We start from the raw sequence: 22,416 nt of genomic DNA, 5'->3' as shown, positions 1-22,416 counted from the left end.
CTTGAACAAGTTTACTCGTGTATTTTCATAAAATTCTGTAAATACCTTTGTCCCCAGGTGCTGGTTTTGGCTGGGGTAGAGTTAATTTTCTTCATAGTAGCTAGTATGGGGCTATGTTTTGGATTTGTGCTGGAAACACTGTTGATAACACAGGGATGTTTCAGTTACTGCTGAGCAGTGCTTACACAGAGTCAAGGCCTTTTCTGCTTCTCACCCCACCCCACCAGCGAGTAGGCTGGGGGTGCACAAGAAGTTGGGAGGGGACACGGCTGGGACAGCTGTGAATATCCAGCTGTCCCAGAATATCCAAAGGACTATTCCACACCATATGACATCATACTCAGCATATAAAGCTGGGGAAGAAGAAGGAAGAGGGGGGACGTTCAGAGTGATGGCGTTTGTCTTCCCAAGTAACTGTTATGTGTGATGGAGCCCTGCTTTCCTGGAGATGGCTGAACACCTGCCTGCCCAGGGGAAGCAGCGAATGAATTCTTTGCTTTACTTTGCTTGTGTGCACAGCTTTTGCTTTACCTATCTGTCTTTAAACTGTCTTTATCTCAACCCACGAGTTTTCTCACTTTTACCCTTCCGATTCTCTCCCCATCCCACCGGAGGGGGAGTGAGCGAGTGGCTGTGTGGGGTTTAGTTGCTGGCTGGGGTTAAACCACGACACCCCAGTTAAAGTACTCCCAAAAATTACTTGCATACCTCTAAGCATCAGACACTTTTGTAATAGCTGTAAGATACAGAGAAAAATAAGAAGGATAAGTGATGATTCCTGAGAAAACCAGCTCCCTATTTAATGCCAGGAGAAATATGGATTAATCTTTCTGTTTCCCATTCTTGTAATCCATATATAAGGAAGAATACTCCTAAACAGAAATAAGCACAGAGAAGAGCCATTATGAGATTCAACAGAATAGCAACCCTATCTTGGAAAAGTACACAAAAATGTTGAGTCATTTAGCCTAAGAAAACCGAAAGCTGAAAGCATATAAATACCAATAAATAGAAAACGATTTGTTAGCCTAAGGCTTGATTCCATCACAGCCTAACCTGATGCATTTGCTGGCCAGGTGTCCCTTCCTTTTGTTGTTACTTCGAGGTACTGAGCACTACAGAAATGAGCACTTTGTCTATAAACAAAACACAAAGAAGATATGCTCTCCACAGAAGCTCAGAATAAACAAACCAACACAATCTTTAGAACATTATATTTCATAAAAGACAATGATAAAAAAGTACAAACATTTTCATGAACAACAAAAAACCAAAACTATGATAGTACACAGGAAATTCCCAGCATTTGTTTCAGTGCATTTTTCATTAAGCCTATCGTACATACCTCTACAAATAAAATAATCTTAAGTACACTTCTTCTTGCTGATACGCAATGGATCCTTTTAATATTTTTAAATAACTGGCTCATTAGTAACCCACTACAACATAGTCAATAGTAAATATAATGATAGAAAAATAGACTGGCAAGATCCAAGAAAAAGGACATTTTGCACTTGCTTTTCAATATACTGTCTATTGCAAAACGGATTTTATATTTCATATTCTCCTACTTAAATTTGAAATATAGCAAATGGGCTTAAGAGTATCTTAGCATATCAGCCAGATTCCACTGTTAATACTTCTGTAATGTTTTTACTTGTCAATTTGCAAGACCTTCAGAATCTTGTAAAATACTCCCTCTTTCTTCTCTCTCCATGTTCATTCTTTGCAGAGAACACATCTTTAATTTGCCTTGTCAGCAATGCAAAAGCCAATGTGATTGGCTTCTCTCTCCATTTTACAAGAATCATGAAAATATCAAAAGGAACGTGCACAACTCTTAGTTCTGCATCGCATTTATTTTGTTTGAAGGCACTGTCTATGTTAAAATTCACTACAGAATAGTACTGAGTTCAAGCAGGTAGTAGACAAACACTATTTTTGATGTAATTTAAGATGGCAACTTTTAAAACTTCCCAACAAAGTGATAAAAGGTATTTAGAGAATAGTGTTGGTTAACAATTCATAACTTAATATCCATCACTTTGGGGCACCAAAATGTAAACTTTTTAAGAACTCAGCTATATGTCATAATCCATTCACATACTGTTTTAAATCACATTTTTCTAAAACCATACATGATTAATCACTTAGAGCTGTAGAGTTATATTAGTTCAGCCACAGCATATGTGTAATATAGTATGTATATATGTATGTATACATATATATGTATGTATACATACATATACATGCATTAGAATTTTTAAAAATTGCACATTAATTTCACAGAATGCCTAACAAATGAGCACAAAAGCATGCTTCAGAAAACAGTACAGACCTACAGTACCAAAGGATGTTTCATAATCATAGGTGTTAAACTGTAGGTGAACTTGTACTGAAAACTAGAAATCACTTCAAAATTACATCAAGGATTTAAAAAATTGTTCAACAGTTCTTGAAGAATTGTATTAGTCTGTTATGAAATAAGACTAATTCTATTTTGAAGATGTAATTGTTCATACAGTGTATTATCTCCCCTTTATCCATATGCTTCAGAATATTCTATACACTCAGTTATAGAAAAATATATCAGGAGATGATCAAACCACTTAAGCATGCTTTTGAAGGATGTTTTGTTCACTTTATGCTCACTTTTTGTTATTTTCATTGCATTACATCATTCCTAAAGAATATTAGATTAACTGGTAGTTTTAAAGGTAATTCCAATACAGTTTAAAATATCCCTTACAATTGTTCTCAACTACTTAAATTAAATCATCACATTTCTACTAAATATTTGGGATGCCTACAACTAAGCTCATAACTTTACTGAAGAATGGCTAAGGGCAAAATTTGCTGCTGGGATGTCAAAGAAATAAAAGGTGTTTATGGCAAACAAACTCCAATATACAAAGTACCACACCATCTGTGGCAGCAATTCAGGAAACCAACACATAGTAATGAGTTAAAGTTAGTATTCTTTGTCAACACTCTTACAGAACACTCTATGGATAAACAATCCTTATTATATACTGCTTTCCATTCTTCATGGGAGCAGAAGTCAGTCTTTGGTTCCTAAAGAGTTGAGTAACTGTGACAAACAAAACAGTTTAGTAGATCTTGGTCAATAGCTTTGCATTAACATAGAAAATAAATGATCCGGTCCTTTTCCTTAGTATTAACAAGGGATGTAAAAAAATATTAGGAAAAGATAATAATGCTTAGCAGTGGGATACTTTTAGGTAGCATAACATTACAAGCAAACAGAAAATAAGAAGATATGTTTTTCATTATAAGCCAAGGAAAGAGGCTAGTTACTCATACATATAACACCAGAAAAATAGAGAAACAGACAGGACCAATCTTTAGTGGGACTGCACAACCTCAATCTCATTGAAAGTCATCGACTTGAGGATATTTAGTGCATCATAGAAGCACTCAGCACTCTACCAGAATAGGTCCTTAAATAGCTATATTGATTAATATATTATGGGTGGAATTTTAAAAAGCACTTGGGATTGGCCTGCTTTCAGTTCCACTTATGCCATCATCATCATCATCGGAACAGTTTGACCAACACCGTGGTTCTGAAAATCCCACACTACAAGCATTAGAACTATTAGAACTATGTTTTATTATTTTCTTAAAAATCTAACCTTAATATTCTTCCAACGAAGACACATTTTTGGCTCTTCTGATTTTGGAGGAATAAAAGTGCTGTTTACTAGAATTTAAAAAAAAAAAAAAGAACAATACCAAAATACTGTACGCACCCAGACACGTTGTTTTAGGCATTAAAATCCCTGACATTGACACTAGTGGCACACTTGGAAACAGTTAGAGTTCCTGTATATCATAATACGCAACAATCGCAAGATTTTCCATAATACACATGCAATATGCATATAAATAGGATTAAGATGGCAGGCAGGGTATCATACAATTTTGCTGGCAATAAATAAAATTAAAAGCTTTCTTTCTAGCAAGTTCATATATGAAATTGATTTTTCTATATAGATATGCAGGAGGCCTAGAGCTCAAAACTAGTATAACAGTTTACAGTCATAGCTGGCCAACAATTAATATTTCCTTCATTTCACATAAGGTATAACCTTTTTTTAAGCATACTTACATTTTACACTTGTTCTTTCATGCTAATAAAAACATTCCTACAGAATTCAAATGAGAACACACTCAAATACATACTGAAGCATAAAATATTGAGCAATTTAAAAGCAATGTACACACATTAATTTACATCACATATTTACAAAACACGTTTTAAAAAGAAACAAAAGCATTAATTTAAATATGGGGGGGGGGGGCGGCAGTTTAATATAAAAAATTCCTGGAAGAAGAGGCCTCTGTCCCTACATCCAGAGAAGCTACCAGTCTGTTTTCTGCAGTTTATTTAGTTGAGTGGTTAAGATAGAGAATATGAAGAATGAAGGCTTGAACAGTAGTCTCATGCTGTAAACATCTGAGTGGTAGCTGCTGGCTTTTCTTTCAGAATCAAATGCATGGTACATACGATCACTTTACTTCGCATCCCAAATATGCATCATCAAATGGTCAAAAATCTCTAGTTCTAAGCTGCTGTGTGTTGGGTTTGTTTTGTTTCGTTTTGTTTTACAGTGTCTATTAGTAGCTTCCAGTGTTAAAAGTTTATTCTGGTAGGGTACCTTGTCATTCCACTTCCATCAATAGTCTCTAACAGGAGCAAGTTCTGGTATGAGATTAACAGTTATATTTTTATACAATCTACTGACAAGTATTTTAGGAGTATATATTAAATTGTTCAACCCATCAATATACTGACGTTCTCTGGAATACCTCAGAAGTTTATATCTGCAGAAGGAGTTGGAAGAAGATAACATGAGAAAAATTTGCAAGAAACAATTCAATTGATATTAGACATGATACTGCAACATTAATTTCATTTTGAAATATGCTTTAAATTCTGAAACTACCTCTCAGCCCTTTCGAATTACCAAATTACCTACCTAAGCTTAAAAGCAAGCCAATTTCTCTTTTTTAATACGCTTACATTTTATGTTCACATATACAAGTTAACATTAAGACTAAATAACAAAGGTAGCATTTAATATGCAAACTTTTTATGGTCCCAAACTAAACTCATTTTTAAAGAACGTTCAATTTCTTCATGTTCTTTTGCTATAAAACTCAACGACGGAGCTCACAGAAGATTTAGGAACCTTCACTGTTCATCATTATACATTTAAATGTCTGAATTGTTTTTAATTTCATTCTAGAGACTCCTGCATTTGCAAACATCTAAATTTGAGGTGATTAAAAAACCAGTTCCTCTCCCCCTCCCCCAGATTACTGATATATGCATTTTAGTTTCATATCATGTATTTACTCATGTCTACTGTACATGTCTATTTAAAAATTACGAATAAAGCAGAAAACAAAGATGTTCCCAGAAAAAGAGACACCCCTTGATAACAGAATTGAGCAGTATTTCTAATTATCTGAAAACACATACCATAAACCCTTTATTTTGTGTTTCACATTCTAATTTTTAGGTGTAGCTCATCTGCTGCATTCTGGTTGCTATTCCAATCTAGGGGAGCCAGAAACTACTGGCCAGTTAAAGTGTTTTGCATCTTTGTAGCAAAAGAAAGGAACCCCAAAAGAAAAAGTTCACGTCAGCGTAAGCAGGAAATGAGAAGACCTGTATCTCAGAAAAGACTGAAAGATGATGGAAGAAACCAATCCTTGAGGAGTTTTAAAGTCTGTTTTCGTACAGGAGTCATTTCCCCTAGCTGTACTGCTTCCTTTTGCACAATATCCAAATTAACCAACTAATGGAGCCCTGCCAGTACTAATGACCAAAGCATTAAGGAACAATAACATTTTGCATCAAAGATTATGACGATAATATCTTCTGACACACAAACTCAGTCTCTCTCACGGTTAAATAAGAAGTATCTGAACACCAAACACAATGTGTTTAAGAAAATACAGTTTAGCACTAAAGAGGGAATTAACACTGATAAGCACTGACTGCTTATTTGTATGTGTGGAAGATTTGCATGTGTGTAACAAAAAAATTTATATCTTTAGCTCTAGTATTTGAACAGTTCTCTGTTCTTACCGTCCTAAAAACTGGACTTCACCTCTGTGATGGTGAGGAATGGATTTGTACTTCCCTAAGTCTCCCTCTGGCCTTGTTACGTTGTATCCAGCATAGTGAACCCTACAGTATAATACAGAAACATTTGTATGAAGAGTATTAAAAAGATGTTTTTACAAGTTACAGCAAAAGTGAAAAATATGCATCAAATCTTTTAAAGCTAAGTCTTTGCATTCACTGACATTCTCTCCCTAAAAAACTCAAAACACTCCTAGCCCAACAACTAAAAAAGCTGGCAAAACCAATGAAGTGTGAAATAATAATTTCATATTTAGTATTTCCTGCTTTGTTCTTAAAGCACAACAGCATAAAAATATGAAAATAGTAAGGAAAAAGAATAAAAACATACAAACTCTTCCTTTAAAATATATCTCTTTATAGATAAACTCATGCAGACAGTTAGTTTCAACAGCTCAATTGGAACATTTTACAGTTGTTTACTGTGAGCAGTTAGTAAAACAGCGAGCGTTGTTGTACATTGTCCTATTTGTGACTATCAATATAGTCACAAATTAACTTCTCTCTCAAACACTGCTCCTAAAATATGAAAGATACTTAAACTCATGCTTAATCTACATGCCTGTGGGATGGTATTCCATAATGCTAGCAGCAAGAGAGACGTAAATTAAAATTAAAAAGTAACGCACAGAGGACGAGAAGGAATGAGACTAAATATGCTTAATACTGCTATCTGTTGTTATATCCATTATTTGTTACAAGACCTGTCTCTTAAAAGCCTGTTAACTGTCCCCAGGCCAAGAAAAAAGAACATCATACTTATCCCTTCAAATGGTATGTTCTGATATTTCTAAAGTGAACTCTTTAGAAATGTTAGAATTTTTTCATTTAAAACAAATTTTAAAAAGGTAACAACTGGAAGAAAAAACACCTAATTGCTCTCAAGGGGTGGATACCACAGAACAATGAGAAAGACATAAGCACTGCACACTCACCTGTTCCAAAGATCATCATCTTCTCCACCCCATCCCCAAAAGGCATTTGGAAACCCATTGATCTTCTTGAATTGTTCTACTGTCAGGCCACTTACACCACCAAAGAACTCGTTGTATGGAAGACTGAAAACAAAAGACAAATTCTATATTATTAGCTGAACTTAGACAGGTAGCCCTCTCTTTGAACAGTACCTTTCAAAAAAACAAGATCAACCCCAAACTAAGGACATCAACAGATGCTGAATGTATTCACTAAGGGAAACTGGTTCACAGTTTGCTGGCATTAAGTAACATATATGGAAGTTGAATAAAATGTTTGCAGTAGAGTCTGGTTTGCATAAAAGGTAATCTTAGATTGTAGCTCATAATGCGTCAATTCAGAAATATTAATTCCCTATTATATTCTAAAGAACTGTTAAAACTTGAGAGGAACAGTTTAACAGTATATATTCAACCACAGTGAAATACATACTTATTTAAAAAAAAATTTTCAAGTTTTTAGAAGCTAAACTTTTGAATCAAAAGGATCTATAGCCTTTTTTGTCAGTAAGAATGCAGTAATTAATAACACATATTAAGCAGTATATATAAGCAGTTGGCCAACATGAACAGCCACTATAGCTATATAACATAACATACTAAGGTCCAGATAATGGGATTTCCAGTTCTCAAAACACTTTGTCAATCTAAAAAATATATATATATTTAAGTATCTATATTTAATTCCATCAATATTAACTTGCATCCTTAACCCAGAAGGTGCTACAGTGAAGTGCGTTCCTCTTTCAGAAACAGCATACAATTTAATCAAATAAAAGTAATCGAGCATATTTCTCAGGAGATGCTTCCAAATATGGAACCTTCAAGGAGTTAGGACTATCTACAAAAAGATTTACCATTGCTTAGGACACAATTGCCACACTGAAGGACAAATAACTCCAGAATGCAAGGGGAAAGAAAAAGAAATACATATTCATGTAATTTCTGATCTCTGTGGAAACACCAAATCAAGGATTCAACCAAATCTTGGTAGCTTTTGGGGAAGGCTGTTACTATATATCCCTTTCAAGATTTAACTGAAATAACAGGTGTTCTAAAAACTCCCCAAAAAACAAAAAACCCAACCTCTTTCCACAAAAAAAACAACCAATAATAAACCAACAACAACCTAAAAGCAACCCACCAACCAAAAATAAAAACAATTGGGGTACGACAGTTTACAGAACTGTTTGAGGGTTTTATTCATATGTATGTATGTGTGTGTGGTGCACATGCACTTTTTTGTATCTATACAGAAATATGTATTTATTTTTATATTTTATACATATGTATTTATATGTACATTTATCTGTTTTGAAAACATATTTTGTAAATATTTATCTGTATTTATTTTATAAATGTATATATAAATACATAAAGTATTTTATAAATACATATAAAGATAGATGAAATTTCTTATATATTTATATGTGTTTATTTATATATTTTTAAATACATATAAAATCTTCAAAGGTTTGACTGCTAATTGGCTGACAACCTGAAGTCCAAACACACAGTCATGTTTTCAATGCATTGCTTTTGATCTGCCAGGTTGACCAGCTTGTCAAGTTGATCAATTTCACAAATAAAATTTCAGGATGGCAAATACATACATGTAGCAAGCAATAAGCTACAGCTTTATGTGATTGGAAGAGTGTCATGAGAAAGCAGAGTGTTAAAAAGCAAGTGAAACATCATTAAGGCAAAATGGCAGAAGGAAATGAGGTAATAAAACTGCAGGACCCACTACATTCATCAAATTTTAATAGAGACTGAATACAAGATACGAAATGATCTAGCAGTAAGAAAATCTTCTGTTTAAAAAGCAGTACAAAGCAGAAATAAATTGTACATTTATGAGAAAATTAAGACATTTTTCCTGTGGTATTTTGCTGCAGATTATCTGCTTATCTTTGTTAACAGCCACCACAAAGGCTTATGTAGCCAGAAAAGATTTCTAATAAGCAAGGTAAGTTTTTCCCCCTTGACACATGAAGCCATCTTTCTTTTTTTCTTTTAAAAGATCAATCTCACTGCAACAAGTTCAACACTGAAAATCATAAATAGTGTCTTCAAATTAGCAACATATAAAATGCAGACACTAAACTTAAATCTTCCTTTTAATAATTAGATAGTCATTTATGTAAATAGCATGGTAGGAGGCTATTTTATTGGTTTCACCTACTGTATATACTGTCACAAAATTCATACACACTGTAAGAATATTTCTGGGTCTTTAAGAAACAACGTGAATAAAGCTAACTACTTACATGTACATGTATTTGTCGAGCTTTGCTGCAAAATGGCGTGGCATTTCTCCACATCCATAATAATTTCGGTCATTTTCAGGTAAGTGATCCACATCATGAAATATTATGCAGTCCCAGACAGCATCCTTCATAGCCTCTTTGAAGCCAACATTAAAGAGCATTGCACGATTAAAAGGTTGTGTACCTGTCTTCAAACAGAAAACAAAGGAGACATTGTAAGAATCAAGAAGAAATAGACAAAATTTCAATACTATGAGAAATACATTCCCTACCACATAAAAAAAAGCATTGACAAAGATGCCCGTTATTACTCTAGCTAAGCAGAGCAATACCTCTGGTTAGCACCAACTAAGTAACTAACGAACTAGCATCAACTGCATTTTGTGATTTTAAAAGTCTAGATGTTCTCCCCTCTTACACAAAACTTAACAGCACTAGCAACTTATAGCACTAGTAGCTCTGAAGTATCAAAATATGAGGGGTTTGGCTTAATACAGCATGACATTACAAGTAAAAGAAATATTGATATAAATTAAGAAAGAAACATTAAGTTTTGTTTCTTGTTAAAACAGTCAACTACTGAAAATCTTCTGATAGTGTGAAAATGCCTACAACTTGGTTACATATTTATAATTAACCTTATATTAGAACTTACTTCCTGTTTCTTAGAAACTTTAATAAAGTCAGATTCAAATAATTTTTATTTCCAGTACAATTTAAATCTCCTCATGTCCATTTTGAACAAACAAGACAACATAAGATCTTTTGACAGAGCAAATGAATCCTACATGCCTTTTTTTAAATGACAATTTAGAGGATCTTGTTGTTTTCTGCAAATTTTTCATTTTGTAACCTGAAAATATTGCATCACATAAACCATGAAAAGTAAGTCCTGTAATTTCTTTAGGGACCTAGCTATCTACTGCAGCCAACAATGGTGCAAATTCCTTAAGCTACCCATCTGAACTACTTTATTCCTTGATTGTAGCTCGCAGAATTGGGGGTTTTTTTAAGTGTTTTTTTTCTTCCATTTCCATTCCTCTCTGTTTCCAAAAAGTCCCCTAGCTAAGGTACTAGTTGGTAATTTTGTATCATTAATGCCTCCACTATATTTCACATATATTAACTGGACAGTATACACTTTAATACTGTTGTTTTCAACTGGATTTCAGTGAGCATGTGCTGTAAAATGGCCTTCTGTAAATGACGATTTCCAATTCTTACACATAAAACTTTTTTTCCCTTGAAAACTTACAAAGACAATAGATTCGAAGAGGCCATGTTATCACCTATAAAATATTAGCCCATATTTGAAGAAAAGCAACATGTATCTGCCCACTGCTTAAAGTGGGGAAGAGAGATGAACTTTTTCATTCAAAGGATTAGAACAGTGGAGTAACAATTTTTAAATTCTGGATTCATCCAAATCTTGATAAGAAAATCAAATCCCCTTTAGTAAGGAATCTTGAAGAGTCACTTTTCAAGTAAATGCTGTTACCTGTTCAACAACATAGAAGGCAAATTCCAGCCGCTGCTTCTGCAACATAGGTATCAGATGACGGAAAAAAATTGGAAGATGCTCATGGCGATTCCGAAAAGGAATAAGGATAGCCACCTTAAAAAAATTATATATATATTAAGCTATTATATTAGCATTTTAAAATTTATATATAATTTATAATAAATTAAATAAAGGCTTACATAGGCTTTTCGACTTTTACATTTAAACTAGCTCAGTGTTTTACACTCCTGTTCCCGCTAGGAAAGTGTGTTGCAATTTTGCTCAAAAAAAAAAAAAAAGAAAAAAGTTCTGAATAAAATATAAATTAGATTTTTCTTTTAAGTTCACTTGCTTCTAATTATACTTTAAGCAACATATACATAGGACGTTTGCAGACTTATGATAAAAAGTTTAGTAACTACAGTTAATGAACCTTTAGAAGTTCTTGACAATCCATTTCAAGTTCTTCTTCAAGCTTTAGTCTCTTCTTGAGCACAGATAGCATTATATATATACTATAACATAGTACATATTATATAAAATATATAGCAGTAAAAGACTGAGTGCTTGCAATGGTAAACTATTCTTATACACCAACAGAAAAAAAAAACAACAGAAAAGCAGCATCTCACCTTCCATCGTGGCTTACAGTCTTTTGGTTTCCAGTGTCCTCCTGGTTTAATGTCTCCATCTTTTGAAAACAGTTGCTGAATTTCATCAAAACTAATCTCACTCATATTGACATCAATAAGGCCTCCTAAACAGAGGAAGAGAATTTTATTTATTAATATCAATTAAGATGACAGATCTAATGCTACAAGGTATATCATAGACAAATAGCATCAGAAAATACCTACAGATAAAAAAGAAACAATTTATACTATCCTCTTAATATTCATTTTTAATAGAATGAATGTCAGTATTTCCCAATATAAACATTCCTTCAATAAATCCTATAAGCAAAATATGCATTTCAGAGGACACAGAACAAGCAAAGTAATTCGAATTCTGTACCTATTCCAGAAAATTAGTCACCTTTTATTTCAGGTATCACTGTTAACAATTCCACATCATCCGCACTACTGAACTGATACTCAAATTCTGGGTGTCTTCCTACCTGCACTTCCACAAAACCAGAAAATGCATCATCGCTACACTCAACAAAATTCCTCAATTTAAATTCTAGATAATTACACACATTCCATGTACAGCCTTCATCCATTAATTCCCCACTGTCTGCATCAAACCAATTTATAGCAAGCGGCTGGATTTGAGAATTACTGCTGATAGAACTAATTAGCCCAACAGGAAAAGCATTCGCAAATGGCTACTGATTAGAGTGGAATTCAGTAAGATATTGAATAAAGACCACAATATGGTAGCAAAAAAAATCAGGTTAGTACTTATTGTACTTATTATGAGAAAACATTTACACTTAGTTGATAGCTAAAAGTTGTCTGTCATTAGCTTATGCATGTGTATAAATTTCAAAACTGGAAATAATGATTCATAGTAAATACTCTATCCTCAAAAGCAGAAGTAGAAGGAATCAAGAACATTTGGGGAGAAGAATAGTGTAACACTCATGAACTAGAAGCTCAAATTGTTCTTCAGCAACTATTATACTAGATCATCAAATAAAAATCTTGCAATAACTATCTGACAGACACCATAAAATATTCTACTTTTTTTTTTTTTTCTAAAAATTTAAGTCTTTTGGTGAGGGTTGGAATTTTAAAGTCAATGAAAGAAATCACTCCCATTTTCTCCCCTGAGCCCATACTCAAAAGATCCTATTTGTGTCCAAAAGATTGCTTCATGTTGTAACACTGAATTACCTAGGTATCAAAATGTTTTGGAAGGATTGAAATTTTTGGAGCATACTAGGAATAACTACTGTTTTCAGAAAAAGGCAGAAGATACTGCAAGAGCTATTTCCATTTTGTATATGATTAAATGTAGAACTACTTGTAAATGTAGAAGGTAACTTTAAAAAAAAAGGAAAATTATAGGAAAAAAAGGATCAGGAACAGCACAATAAGAAGATCTTTTAAGAGCAGATTTAAACAAACTCACGTTTGTTTATTTATTTATTTTAGAAGAAAAAGGAAATCTGGGAATTGCTGAAAAAAGACTATAAATATACACCAGAACAAGCTAATCCTACAAAACTTAAAAAAAAAAAAAAAGAGACGCTTAGATGATCATTATGGTTGTATCTGAAACTCTTCAGTAACCAATAGCCTGAAAAAGAAATCTTACAAAAAGTAGAAACAAGGGCAATCAACAAAGACCAGTATATAGTGTATAAACATGTAGAAATTAAATTTAAAAAGTTAAATAAATTACTAAATCAATTTCAACTACCAAGAGACAGAGAAGCAACAAGAACCTTTCAGTTTATTTATAGAATAAAATACGAAAATAAAGATAAAAAAAGCTCAATTACTACACCAGAAAAGGAAGCAAACAACACATGATGCAAAGGACTCAGGTGCCTTCTCTTCTGAGAAAAGTTTAGATGTGATCAGATGCTTACAGAGTTTAAATAAAATAAAATAAAATAAAAAAGGGAGGAATTGTAAAACAGTATTTCTATGAGGCAGGTGCTTCTAACTTGATCAGACATGATGAAAGTCTCTCCAGACTGTTTAAAAAGTAGCTATAATAAACCCTGAAATATTGGTACTATCAAAAGTACACAGGACATGGGCGAATAGAAATCAGCAGTATTTCCCTGTCATTGGTGGGGGCAGAAGAAGGCATCTCACTAACTATCTGGGCTTAGTATTCACTACTTCCATTACTGTCTAGCAGGCTGCAATAAAACATATTTATACAACCCACAAAAAAAGAAAGCTGAGAAAGCAGAAAGCATTTTGAAGAACAGACTCAGAAAACAAAATAATTTCAACAAATAAGATACATATTGAAATCAATAGTGAAATTAATAAAAAAAAAAGTATGGATTGTTACTGAAGGAGAAATGAAGCATACACACACAAAACAGGAAATACCTGGCTATGCTGCAGTATGCAGAAAGATATTTTGACAGTTTATAATGGATTGCCTATTAATACGAGACAATAAACTGTAATGCAATTGCACAAAAATGGCAAATCTCATTCTGGAACACATTAACCGTAGTTATATGAAAGACAGGGAAGGTAATTACTAGGTTTTTTTGTAACCAGGGTTTTAGCCAGTTATGATGCTTCAAAAGGAAATAAAATTGGAGAAAGTCTACAGTACAAAAATATAAAATGAAAAGAGCTTTAGAAACTAGGTAGCCTAGACAGGCTGAAAGTACTGGTTTATCTACAAAGGAAGAGACTGACAAAAATGTAAATCTTTTCCAAGACAGCATAATTTGGTACATACATAGATGGTAACCAACTTTTTTCCAAGCATCAATAAGGGCAAGGGGAAATCTGACTAACTTGCGGGAGGAGGGGGAGAGAAGTAAATGCAGGTTGAGTATCAGGTTGAGTACTAGGAAAAGCTTAACTATTCAGTTGATGGAATACTAGAGTATACTACTTCTGGAGACAGTAGAACTTCCTTTTTTTTAAATACAAAATATATTTTTCTAATATCTATTTAAAATGGTTTAGGTATATTCAACCCCAGTATACTGTGGTGATCAAACTAGAAGATCTGGAAATTTCTTATAGCTCATTAAGTACTAGTTCTTAGACAAACCATGAAGCGACTTGGGTAGACTGCTTAAAAATTCTTAACATGAATTCTTAAAAAATTCTTAACTGAAAAAACAGATCTGCTTTCCATTTACCTCTCAAGTCAGTATTAAAATTATGCTAATTAAATACTCTTTTGTACTGCTTCTATCTCGAAGTAGAGGTGTCTTGCTTATGAATTAGCACAGCAGTGCTCAACCAGTGGGTTATAACCTGAAAGACTGAGTCACACACAAAAGGCACTAATTGGTCCTATTTTAAGAGCGTATGTACTTGGGACAAAACATAATTTTACCATACTCCTTCCACGATACAAATTTGGCAAGTTGATGTAAAGAAGAGTAGCTGACTTCTATAATAACCTTAGACTATTAAGCAGGTCAAAATATACATGATTCAAGAAGCTTTCTTCCCTGGCTATCTCAGGACCACCTACAACATTTCATTGCATTAAATAATCTTCAGAGAAGTTTTGTTTAGATTATAATTAAATACACAGATGGTTATTAAAAAGGTATACAAGAAAACCAAAGGGTGAGACATACATCTCTTTGCTGAACAGTAACTTATCCAGTGAACTATTTTCTATTAAAATTATGATTTCTCTATTAAATTCAGCAGGACAGAATAAGTACAAAGAGATTACTAACAAAAATGATGGAAAAGAGAGCAGCAATAAGAAGACCTATAGACAAATTCTGGTAGAATTACATATAGCCAATGAGGTTGATAGCAAGGATGGCAGAGTAGAATGCATCCCTACTCTGGCAATTCTAAATACCTGTCAGTGTAAACAAATCTGCATCAATGATTTAAGATAACATGCTATAAATAGGCTGACCTACTAAGGTACCTTAGTACCTTCTAACTCCCCTCGTCCCTCCACTCCTTGACAGCAGACTAATACACAAGTAGAACAAGTAGAAGAAGCCAATATGGTTTTGAACTAACTAATCTGGCAGAATTCATCCGCCAGATTCCTTGAAAGTTACATTAAAAATACTAATTTATATGCATTTTTTAATCAGCATAATCATCATTCTTGTTTCTCTGGTTATCCAGAGTTGACATTTTTCAAACTTTTTATTTGTTTCCCAAAGTAGTTAAAATATTTACTGTTAGAATAATCTAGTTTTATTTGTTTATATGTGCAATATTATAGAAAAGAACTTCCACATGATTTTGAAAGTCAACCATATTTCTGGAGGGAAAGAGACTGAAATAAGGATATAATCACACCGTGGCTAACTGCTACTTGGCTTAAGACAGTTTTCTACACGATTTAAGTTCATAAGCAACAGCAACTGATTTATACTTTTGGCTGTATGTCTATATCTTTACAATGTAAGAGACAAAGTTTAGAATTTGGAGGCATTGAAAAGAAACACAGATAACAAGCACTGTTACTGTACTCTTCACTGGATAAACTTCTCTGTTGAGATTAAAAAAGAAGTTATAATGGAATCTAAATTAGCCTAATAAAAGCCGCTATTTTTCTTTAAAGAAAAAATGATCAGCAATTCAATTTGGCTGTCAGCAACATTGTTTGGTATGATATGGATCTGAACTGCTATATTAAATAATTAATACTTGCTCATGCTGAATGACAGCCCACGGCTTAAGGCAGGTGTTAGCCTAGAAGACAAGAGGTTAGAATTCTGGAAGGTGTCACAAATATCTTCAGAAACTATTTCCAGTCTTCTCTCTTACAAATCAGTAGTTTACTTGTTTGATTTTAAATATAGCAAGTAAAATAAACATGTTAGCATAACAGATACTGCCAGATAGTAGTGAACAGTCACCTCTAGTAACATATTTACACTTATTTACAGAGAGTTGTTGGTTCTTCTTCTCTAGGTGGTACATTCTGACACCAAATGATATATTTCAATTTAACTAATTAGTTTTGAGATCTATACTAATGCTACTATTAGTTCTTCACTCAAAAATATTAAGTCTGTCTACAAAACATTCACTAGAACTGAAGTAATTCCATGGATTACTGACTCAAGTTATGATTTCTTCCAAATGCAGAGCACAAAAAAACATTTATACTTAATCAACCCTTGCTTCCTACAGCAACTCTGATAATGTAACAACAATTCCTAACAGAGAAAAAAGCTGAAAACTCAATAGCAGTTTCTAAGAAGGAACTGTTTTAGCCAGGGGACTGCAATTTTATAAAGGTTAAATATAAGAACTATCTCTAATAGCAAACAATCAGTGGTGAAGGTCAAGGTAAAGCAGTCACCACCAGGAGTGATTTGCCTCTTTCTTTTTATGTTCAAAACTAGTCTTCTACCTAACACTTCTTGGTCTTTAAGGGTTGCTTTCTCTACAAGCCAGAGGAGAGCAAACAATGCCCAGAATTTTGTCTGAATCTGAAAAACAGCAAGTTTGCAGGAAAGGGGAATTCACATGAAAATTTACAGTTCTTAAAAATTTTTAAGAATATTCCCAAACAAAGCTATACTTTGTCTATAGAAAGAAGATAAAAAAGTCATGCCAACTGCCTTTCAGCCACATTATTCAATCAGGTTAAGGACACTGAATTATATCAAGGAACTCTTAATGTCAGTTTGTGTACCTGCTTTAGTTATGCAATACCTGCTTATAAGACCTTCTACATACATTAGGATACTGCTACTTAGGACACCTGTGATATTACAGGTTTTATAAAAACCCAGCAAACCAAAACAGCAACGGTGCCAAAGTACTCAACTCAGTTTCTTATTTCTGCATGACACTCCTCCGCAACTGAGTATTTTCGAACAAAATAATTAGAAGTTTAGATTCTAGGCATAAAGACAAATAAAGTTAGGGTTACCTAATCAAGTTCTATTTAATAGCTTGGGATCTTAAATATCTGGGTTTGAAAGCTTAATTTTAAACTTTCCTAAGGATCACAACTTTTCACTTGTTATTTAAGTACTACTTCCTCCTTATGACAGAGCTTTAGAACTTTCTTTCCTCCATCAATTCTCACTTCACTACACCTTGTTCTGGTTCCTATATATTGAGGTAACTATGATTAGCTGATGAAGATTTGAGAACTAGTTTCTGACTCATGAATCTTTGTATTAGGAATACAATTTCCAAAAAGGAAATTTTTAACTATTCCTTAAAATATGCAACTCCAAATGGGTACTTTTTATAACGTTAGAGTATTCCTACATATCAATAAACACATTTAGTATTTAATTTGTAAAAAGTAAAATTATTTGTACATAAAATTTAAAACACATTAGATGATTAGTAAAGAGCACAAAAGTTTTAGTAACACAATAGTTACAGGCAAAATTCTGCTAAACATTATTGTCCATTCTCAGATGTATTTTACTCATTATTTTCTGCTATATATTTGGACTCCTTACAATTATATTTTATATTAAAATAATTGTATTTTGTTTTAAGTACAATCCAATTTACTAGATAAAGATTAACGTCAGTTTAAAACTTACTCATGTAAGGCAGCTTCTCTGGACAAGCCTGGTAAGGAGAGTAAGTGAAGTTTTCTGGAAGATACATTGTTGTTTGAGCAACACAGTCACTAGAATTGTTTCCTTCAGGATAATCTTAAAAAGAGGAATCGATTTTTGTAAAAACCTATGTTATCCACTGAATTTGTAACATATCATCATGCAGGTGAGAGCATTAACTTTGGAAGTAACAAACTCCTAACAGCATGATTTAAAAAAAAAGCATTTTACTGCACTAAAGGAACAATAATTAAATTAAGATATCTTTGTTACAGCTATGACAAATATTCCCTACTAAAGTAAACTGATAAACAGTAACTATTTGGCCTTCACTCCAGTTACAGAGAAGTAGGCTTGGGTCTAGGTTTTCATAATCAAGCTATGTCATTAAGGTTTGGCATAGGTTTTTTTTTTCATAAAGCTCTTTTAAAAATGAAATTAAATAAGAAATATTCTTACCTGTGCCATTCAGTGTAGTATTTTTGTTAGTGTACAATCTGATCATGTGTCCTATTGTTTTTACATTTTCTCTCAACATTATACCACGAGCTTGCACCATAAAGAGATACGTGTTTGCTGATAAAACAAAAAGCAATTTTGAATTTGAATTAAAATAAGGTATTTCCAAATTACTCTAACATCCATTTATAATGTGTTCAATACTTGTTGTTATGTCTGAATCCATGGCTAGTGAACATTAATCCTTCAAGATGAAGATCCACAAAGAGTGAAACCTAACAGCAACAAAACAAAAAGAATAAAATGGATTCATAACCACAGGTCTATATAAAAACTCAAAATCATAAAATGTCAATACACACTTTATATGACACTTTCATTTCTGTTTAACTTACAAAAAGCAACTGACAGTGCCAAGGAACAATTGAATTTACCAATAAGGTTTTCATATGTAGATACATCCCTCATATATGGATTTACATATACATCAGAGAAATATAGGACAAAAAATGTCTAGAAAATCTTTTAGTCCCGTAGAATAGTCCCCCTTTTCACTCATTAGTTAACACAACTTTCAAAACATACTGCTATTCATTCACCCCAACAGCTGTTTCATTATACAACTGCTACAGACCACTGCCAATCTCAAAGTATTGTTTGATAATTATATGTGAAATATTTATTATAGGCATCAAGGGTGAGTAAATCAACATTCTGAGTAATTAAGAGACTCGCTAATAACAACAGCATAAAATATTCCTTTGTCTCAGCCTTGCACTCAAAGCCCCAAATCTGATCTCAAGACAATTCTTTGTCCTAAACAGAAGAGAGTAAGTTGGAAAATAAGCTGCATTTATGTCTGAGTAAGCAAAAGTCTACCCAGGACTCACAGAGCTCAAAAAATAATGTAAAAGGAAGGAAAAATTCCCTTTGCAGAACAATTTTTACTCTGGGTAGCAAAGAGGATCAAAGGGATCATCTGTCACTTCACCTATGTTAAGCACCCATTTGTCTGGCAGGTATGTGGCTCGCTGTAACTAATAACCACCCTAACCAAAAAATGCTCTGAGACTTTGGAGGAAAGAACTAAACATTCCAGAAAAACAACAGATTAATCTTAATCTGGCCTAAAGAGATTAAAGAAAGATAGAAAATTATCTCAGGAACTCCACTTCATCAGATGACCCAGCACCAGCGGCATGACACAAATAACTCCAGATCAATTGGTATCTTCTTACAGCGCAACACAAAGAGACTAGAGCTACAGAGAACTGTTCATAAAGGACTGGGGCATTTCCAGAGGAAAATACAGTGACTAATTCCACCACATTACAAAACAATACTACCAACACCCCCAGAGATAAAAACACCAACATAATCTTCTAAGGAACATTATTTGCAAACCCTACAATAATGTTTTTGTTTTAAAAAGAATGAATGGAGGGGCCCTCCTGGCTTTCAAAGAAATCCTTATTAAAACAAGAAATATTATCACTTAAAAGACAGGCTCTGAACATGTCAGGTGCTGTGCATGGCATGTAATTCTCTAACTCTTGGCCAGCATGACTAGCTGTTTTGGTTAACAAGAGTTAAACAAAACAGAAACAAAACAAACCAAAAAACTACAACCTTGGCCTGATGACAGAGGTAGGAAATCCAACAAGAATTATTCTTACTGGGATCCAAGGCAACTGGATCCAATACAACAGCTAACATTCAGATTTCCTTAAAGAAATCTTGCACAAAAACTTCCCAAAATTTTAACCCAATTCACCGTAAAGTAGCACTCTGGGGTTCCAATTATTTTCTTACATTTGTAGTCTTCCATTAAAATTCTGTTTTTTAGGGTGTCTGTATTAAACATTTCAGGGAATCTGTACAATTCTTGAGTTCATATATGAAGTCACCTACTCAAGAAACCTTCTCCTTTAGGAATCAACGTAAAAGCAGTTTGATCTGTTCTTCCAAGAGCGATTATTTACCTTCAAACAAACAATTTCAAAATTCAAGGCTTCCCTGGAAGCAAAACTAAGTGGATTTTTGCCTTTCAAATAGGACAAAATTTTCCTAATTAACAAAGAATGGCTTTCTTCAAACTTTAACATATTTCAAATTGGTAACCTCCCTTCTCTTTTCCCCACATATTACTGTACAGCTCTTCTCTTCAACATGTACTTACTCAAACACTAAAATAAAGTACTTTTTTAATATAAATCAGTTAGTAAATACTGATTTCAGAGATAACCCCTGGAGGATTGTGTGCTATATTCTCCTTTTTAATGTGATACCAAAAGCCAAAGTCACTTGAGTTTTTAACACTGCAGAACAGCAGGTTTATAGAAACATAACCTTAATTCACATATATCAGGTGTGGTGGGTTGACCGGGCTGGCAGGTAAACCCCCACCTAGTTGCTTGCTCAATCCCCTGCAGTGGGATGGGGGAAACAATCAGAAGGGCAAAAGTGATGAAAAACAAAAAAAACCCCAAAACTTCTAACCAAACTCACCACCAGGAGACAGGTGCCCTGCCAGTCCCCAAGCAATGGTTATGCTGGGGGAAAAAAACCCACCAGTTTTATTGCTGAGCATGACATTACTTGGTATGGAGTATCTCTTTGGTCACTACACGTCAGTTGTGTCAGCTGCGTCCCTTCCCAACCTCTAGGGCTGCCTTGGTTTAACCCCAGTCGGCAACTAAGCACCACACAGCCGCTTGCTCACCCTCCACCCCGCCTCGGTGGGATGGGGGAGAGAATGGGAAAAAAATAAAGTAAAACCCATGGGTTGAGATAAAGACAGTTTAATAGGACAGCAGAGGAAGAGGGGAAAAAAAATAATAGTGATAAAAGAATGTACAAAACAAGTGATGCACAATGCAATTGCTCACCACCCGCTGACAGATGCCCAGCCACTCCCCAAGCAGCAATCACTGCCCCTGGCCAACTCCCCTAGTTTATATACTGAGCATGACACCATATGGTATGGAATAGCCTTCTGGCCAGTTTGGATCAACTGTCCTGGCTGTGCTCCCTCCCAGCTTCTTGTGCCCCTGTCAGAGCATGGGAAGCTGAAAAGTCCTTGACTAGTATAAGCATTACTTAGCAACAGCTAAAACATCAGTGTGTTATCAACATTATTCTCACACTAAATCCAAAACACAGCATCATACCAGCTACTAGGAAGAAAATTAACTCTAATCCAGCCAAAACCAGGACATGCCCACCCCCAGCCTACTCACTGTGGGGGGCAGAGTGGAAAACCGAAAAGCCTTGATACTGTGCAAGCAGTGTTCAGCAATAGCTAAAACACTGTGTTTATCAACACTGTTCTGGTCACAAATCCAAAGCATGTGTCTCCAGAGATCTATGCTTAGACCTCTTTCTGACAGCCCATAAATCATTTCATTAGCTGCTTCTTGTTCCTTTTTCATCATCAACACTACAAGCCCCTATCTTCAAACTTCCTAAGAATGATACCACCTTTCTTAATGAGAAAGATCAGTGCCTTTTCTTCTACTTACATGTTCACCAGCCTTAGGAATTTCTTTCTGGCTGCTACCCAATCACATTGATTGCAAACACTTCAGCTGTTAGACAGACAGATGTCACTTCCTACACACACAGTGACAAAAATTATGGACACTGTGCAGCCAGCAAGCATACTCTCCAGCATTGGTCCTGATATGGTTTAGATGAAAGATTTGCTCCAGAAGTCACTGCAAGGAATATTAGAAAAATATACTCAAACCTGTTACTATTGCAGTCTTAGGAACCTGATACAGTACAGAACTGAGACTAAGACCTTCAAACCAAGTCCACAGGAAAGTCAAGAGGGCCATATAACTGTTCTCAGTTCC

At 34.1% G+C, this 22,416-nt stretch overlaps 1 protein-coding gene across 3 annotated transcripts in view; it reads right to left on the bottom strand.

The window, feature by feature from the left end:
• Window positions 1–1,199: 1,199 nt before the first annotated feature.
• Window positions 1,200–22,416, bottom strand: part of B4GALT6 (beta-1,4-galactosyltransferase 6) — a 38,595-nt gene continuing 17,378 nt past the window's right edge. For 2 of the 3 annotated variants that reach the window (XM_072852569.1, XM_072852571.1), the window contains exons 2-9: window positions 18,560–18,676; window positions 18,083–18,196; window positions 11,556–11,680; window positions 10,921–11,037; window positions 9,423–9,610; window positions 7,114–7,236; window positions 6,122–6,223; window positions 1,200–4,848 (exon numbers count right to left, since the gene is read on the bottom strand). In XM_072852569.1, the coding sequence (XP_072708670.1) occupies window positions 4,701–4,848; window positions 6,122–6,223; window positions 7,114–7,236; window positions 9,423–9,610; window positions 10,921–11,037; window positions 11,556–11,680; window positions 18,083–18,196; window positions 18,560–18,676 (1,034 nt within the window). In that variant the 3' untranslated portion in view covers window positions 1,200–4,700. The remainder of the gene's footprint in view (window positions 4,849–6,121; window positions 6,224–7,113; window positions 7,237–9,422; window positions 9,611–10,920; window positions 11,038–11,555; window positions 11,681–18,082; window positions 18,197–18,559; window positions 18,677–22,416) is intronic. The other variant, XM_072852572.1, reaches the window with a different exon arrangement.

The sequence above is a fragment of the Ciconia boyciana genome, chromosome 2 (assembly GCF_034638445.1).
Source record: "Ciconia boyciana chromosome 2, ASM3463844v1, whole genome shotgun sequence".
NCBI lineage: Eukaryota > Metazoa > Chordata > Aves > Ciconiiformes > Ciconiidae > Ciconia > Ciconia boyciana.
This window is presented reverse-complemented; position numbering and strand designations above follow the sequence as displayed.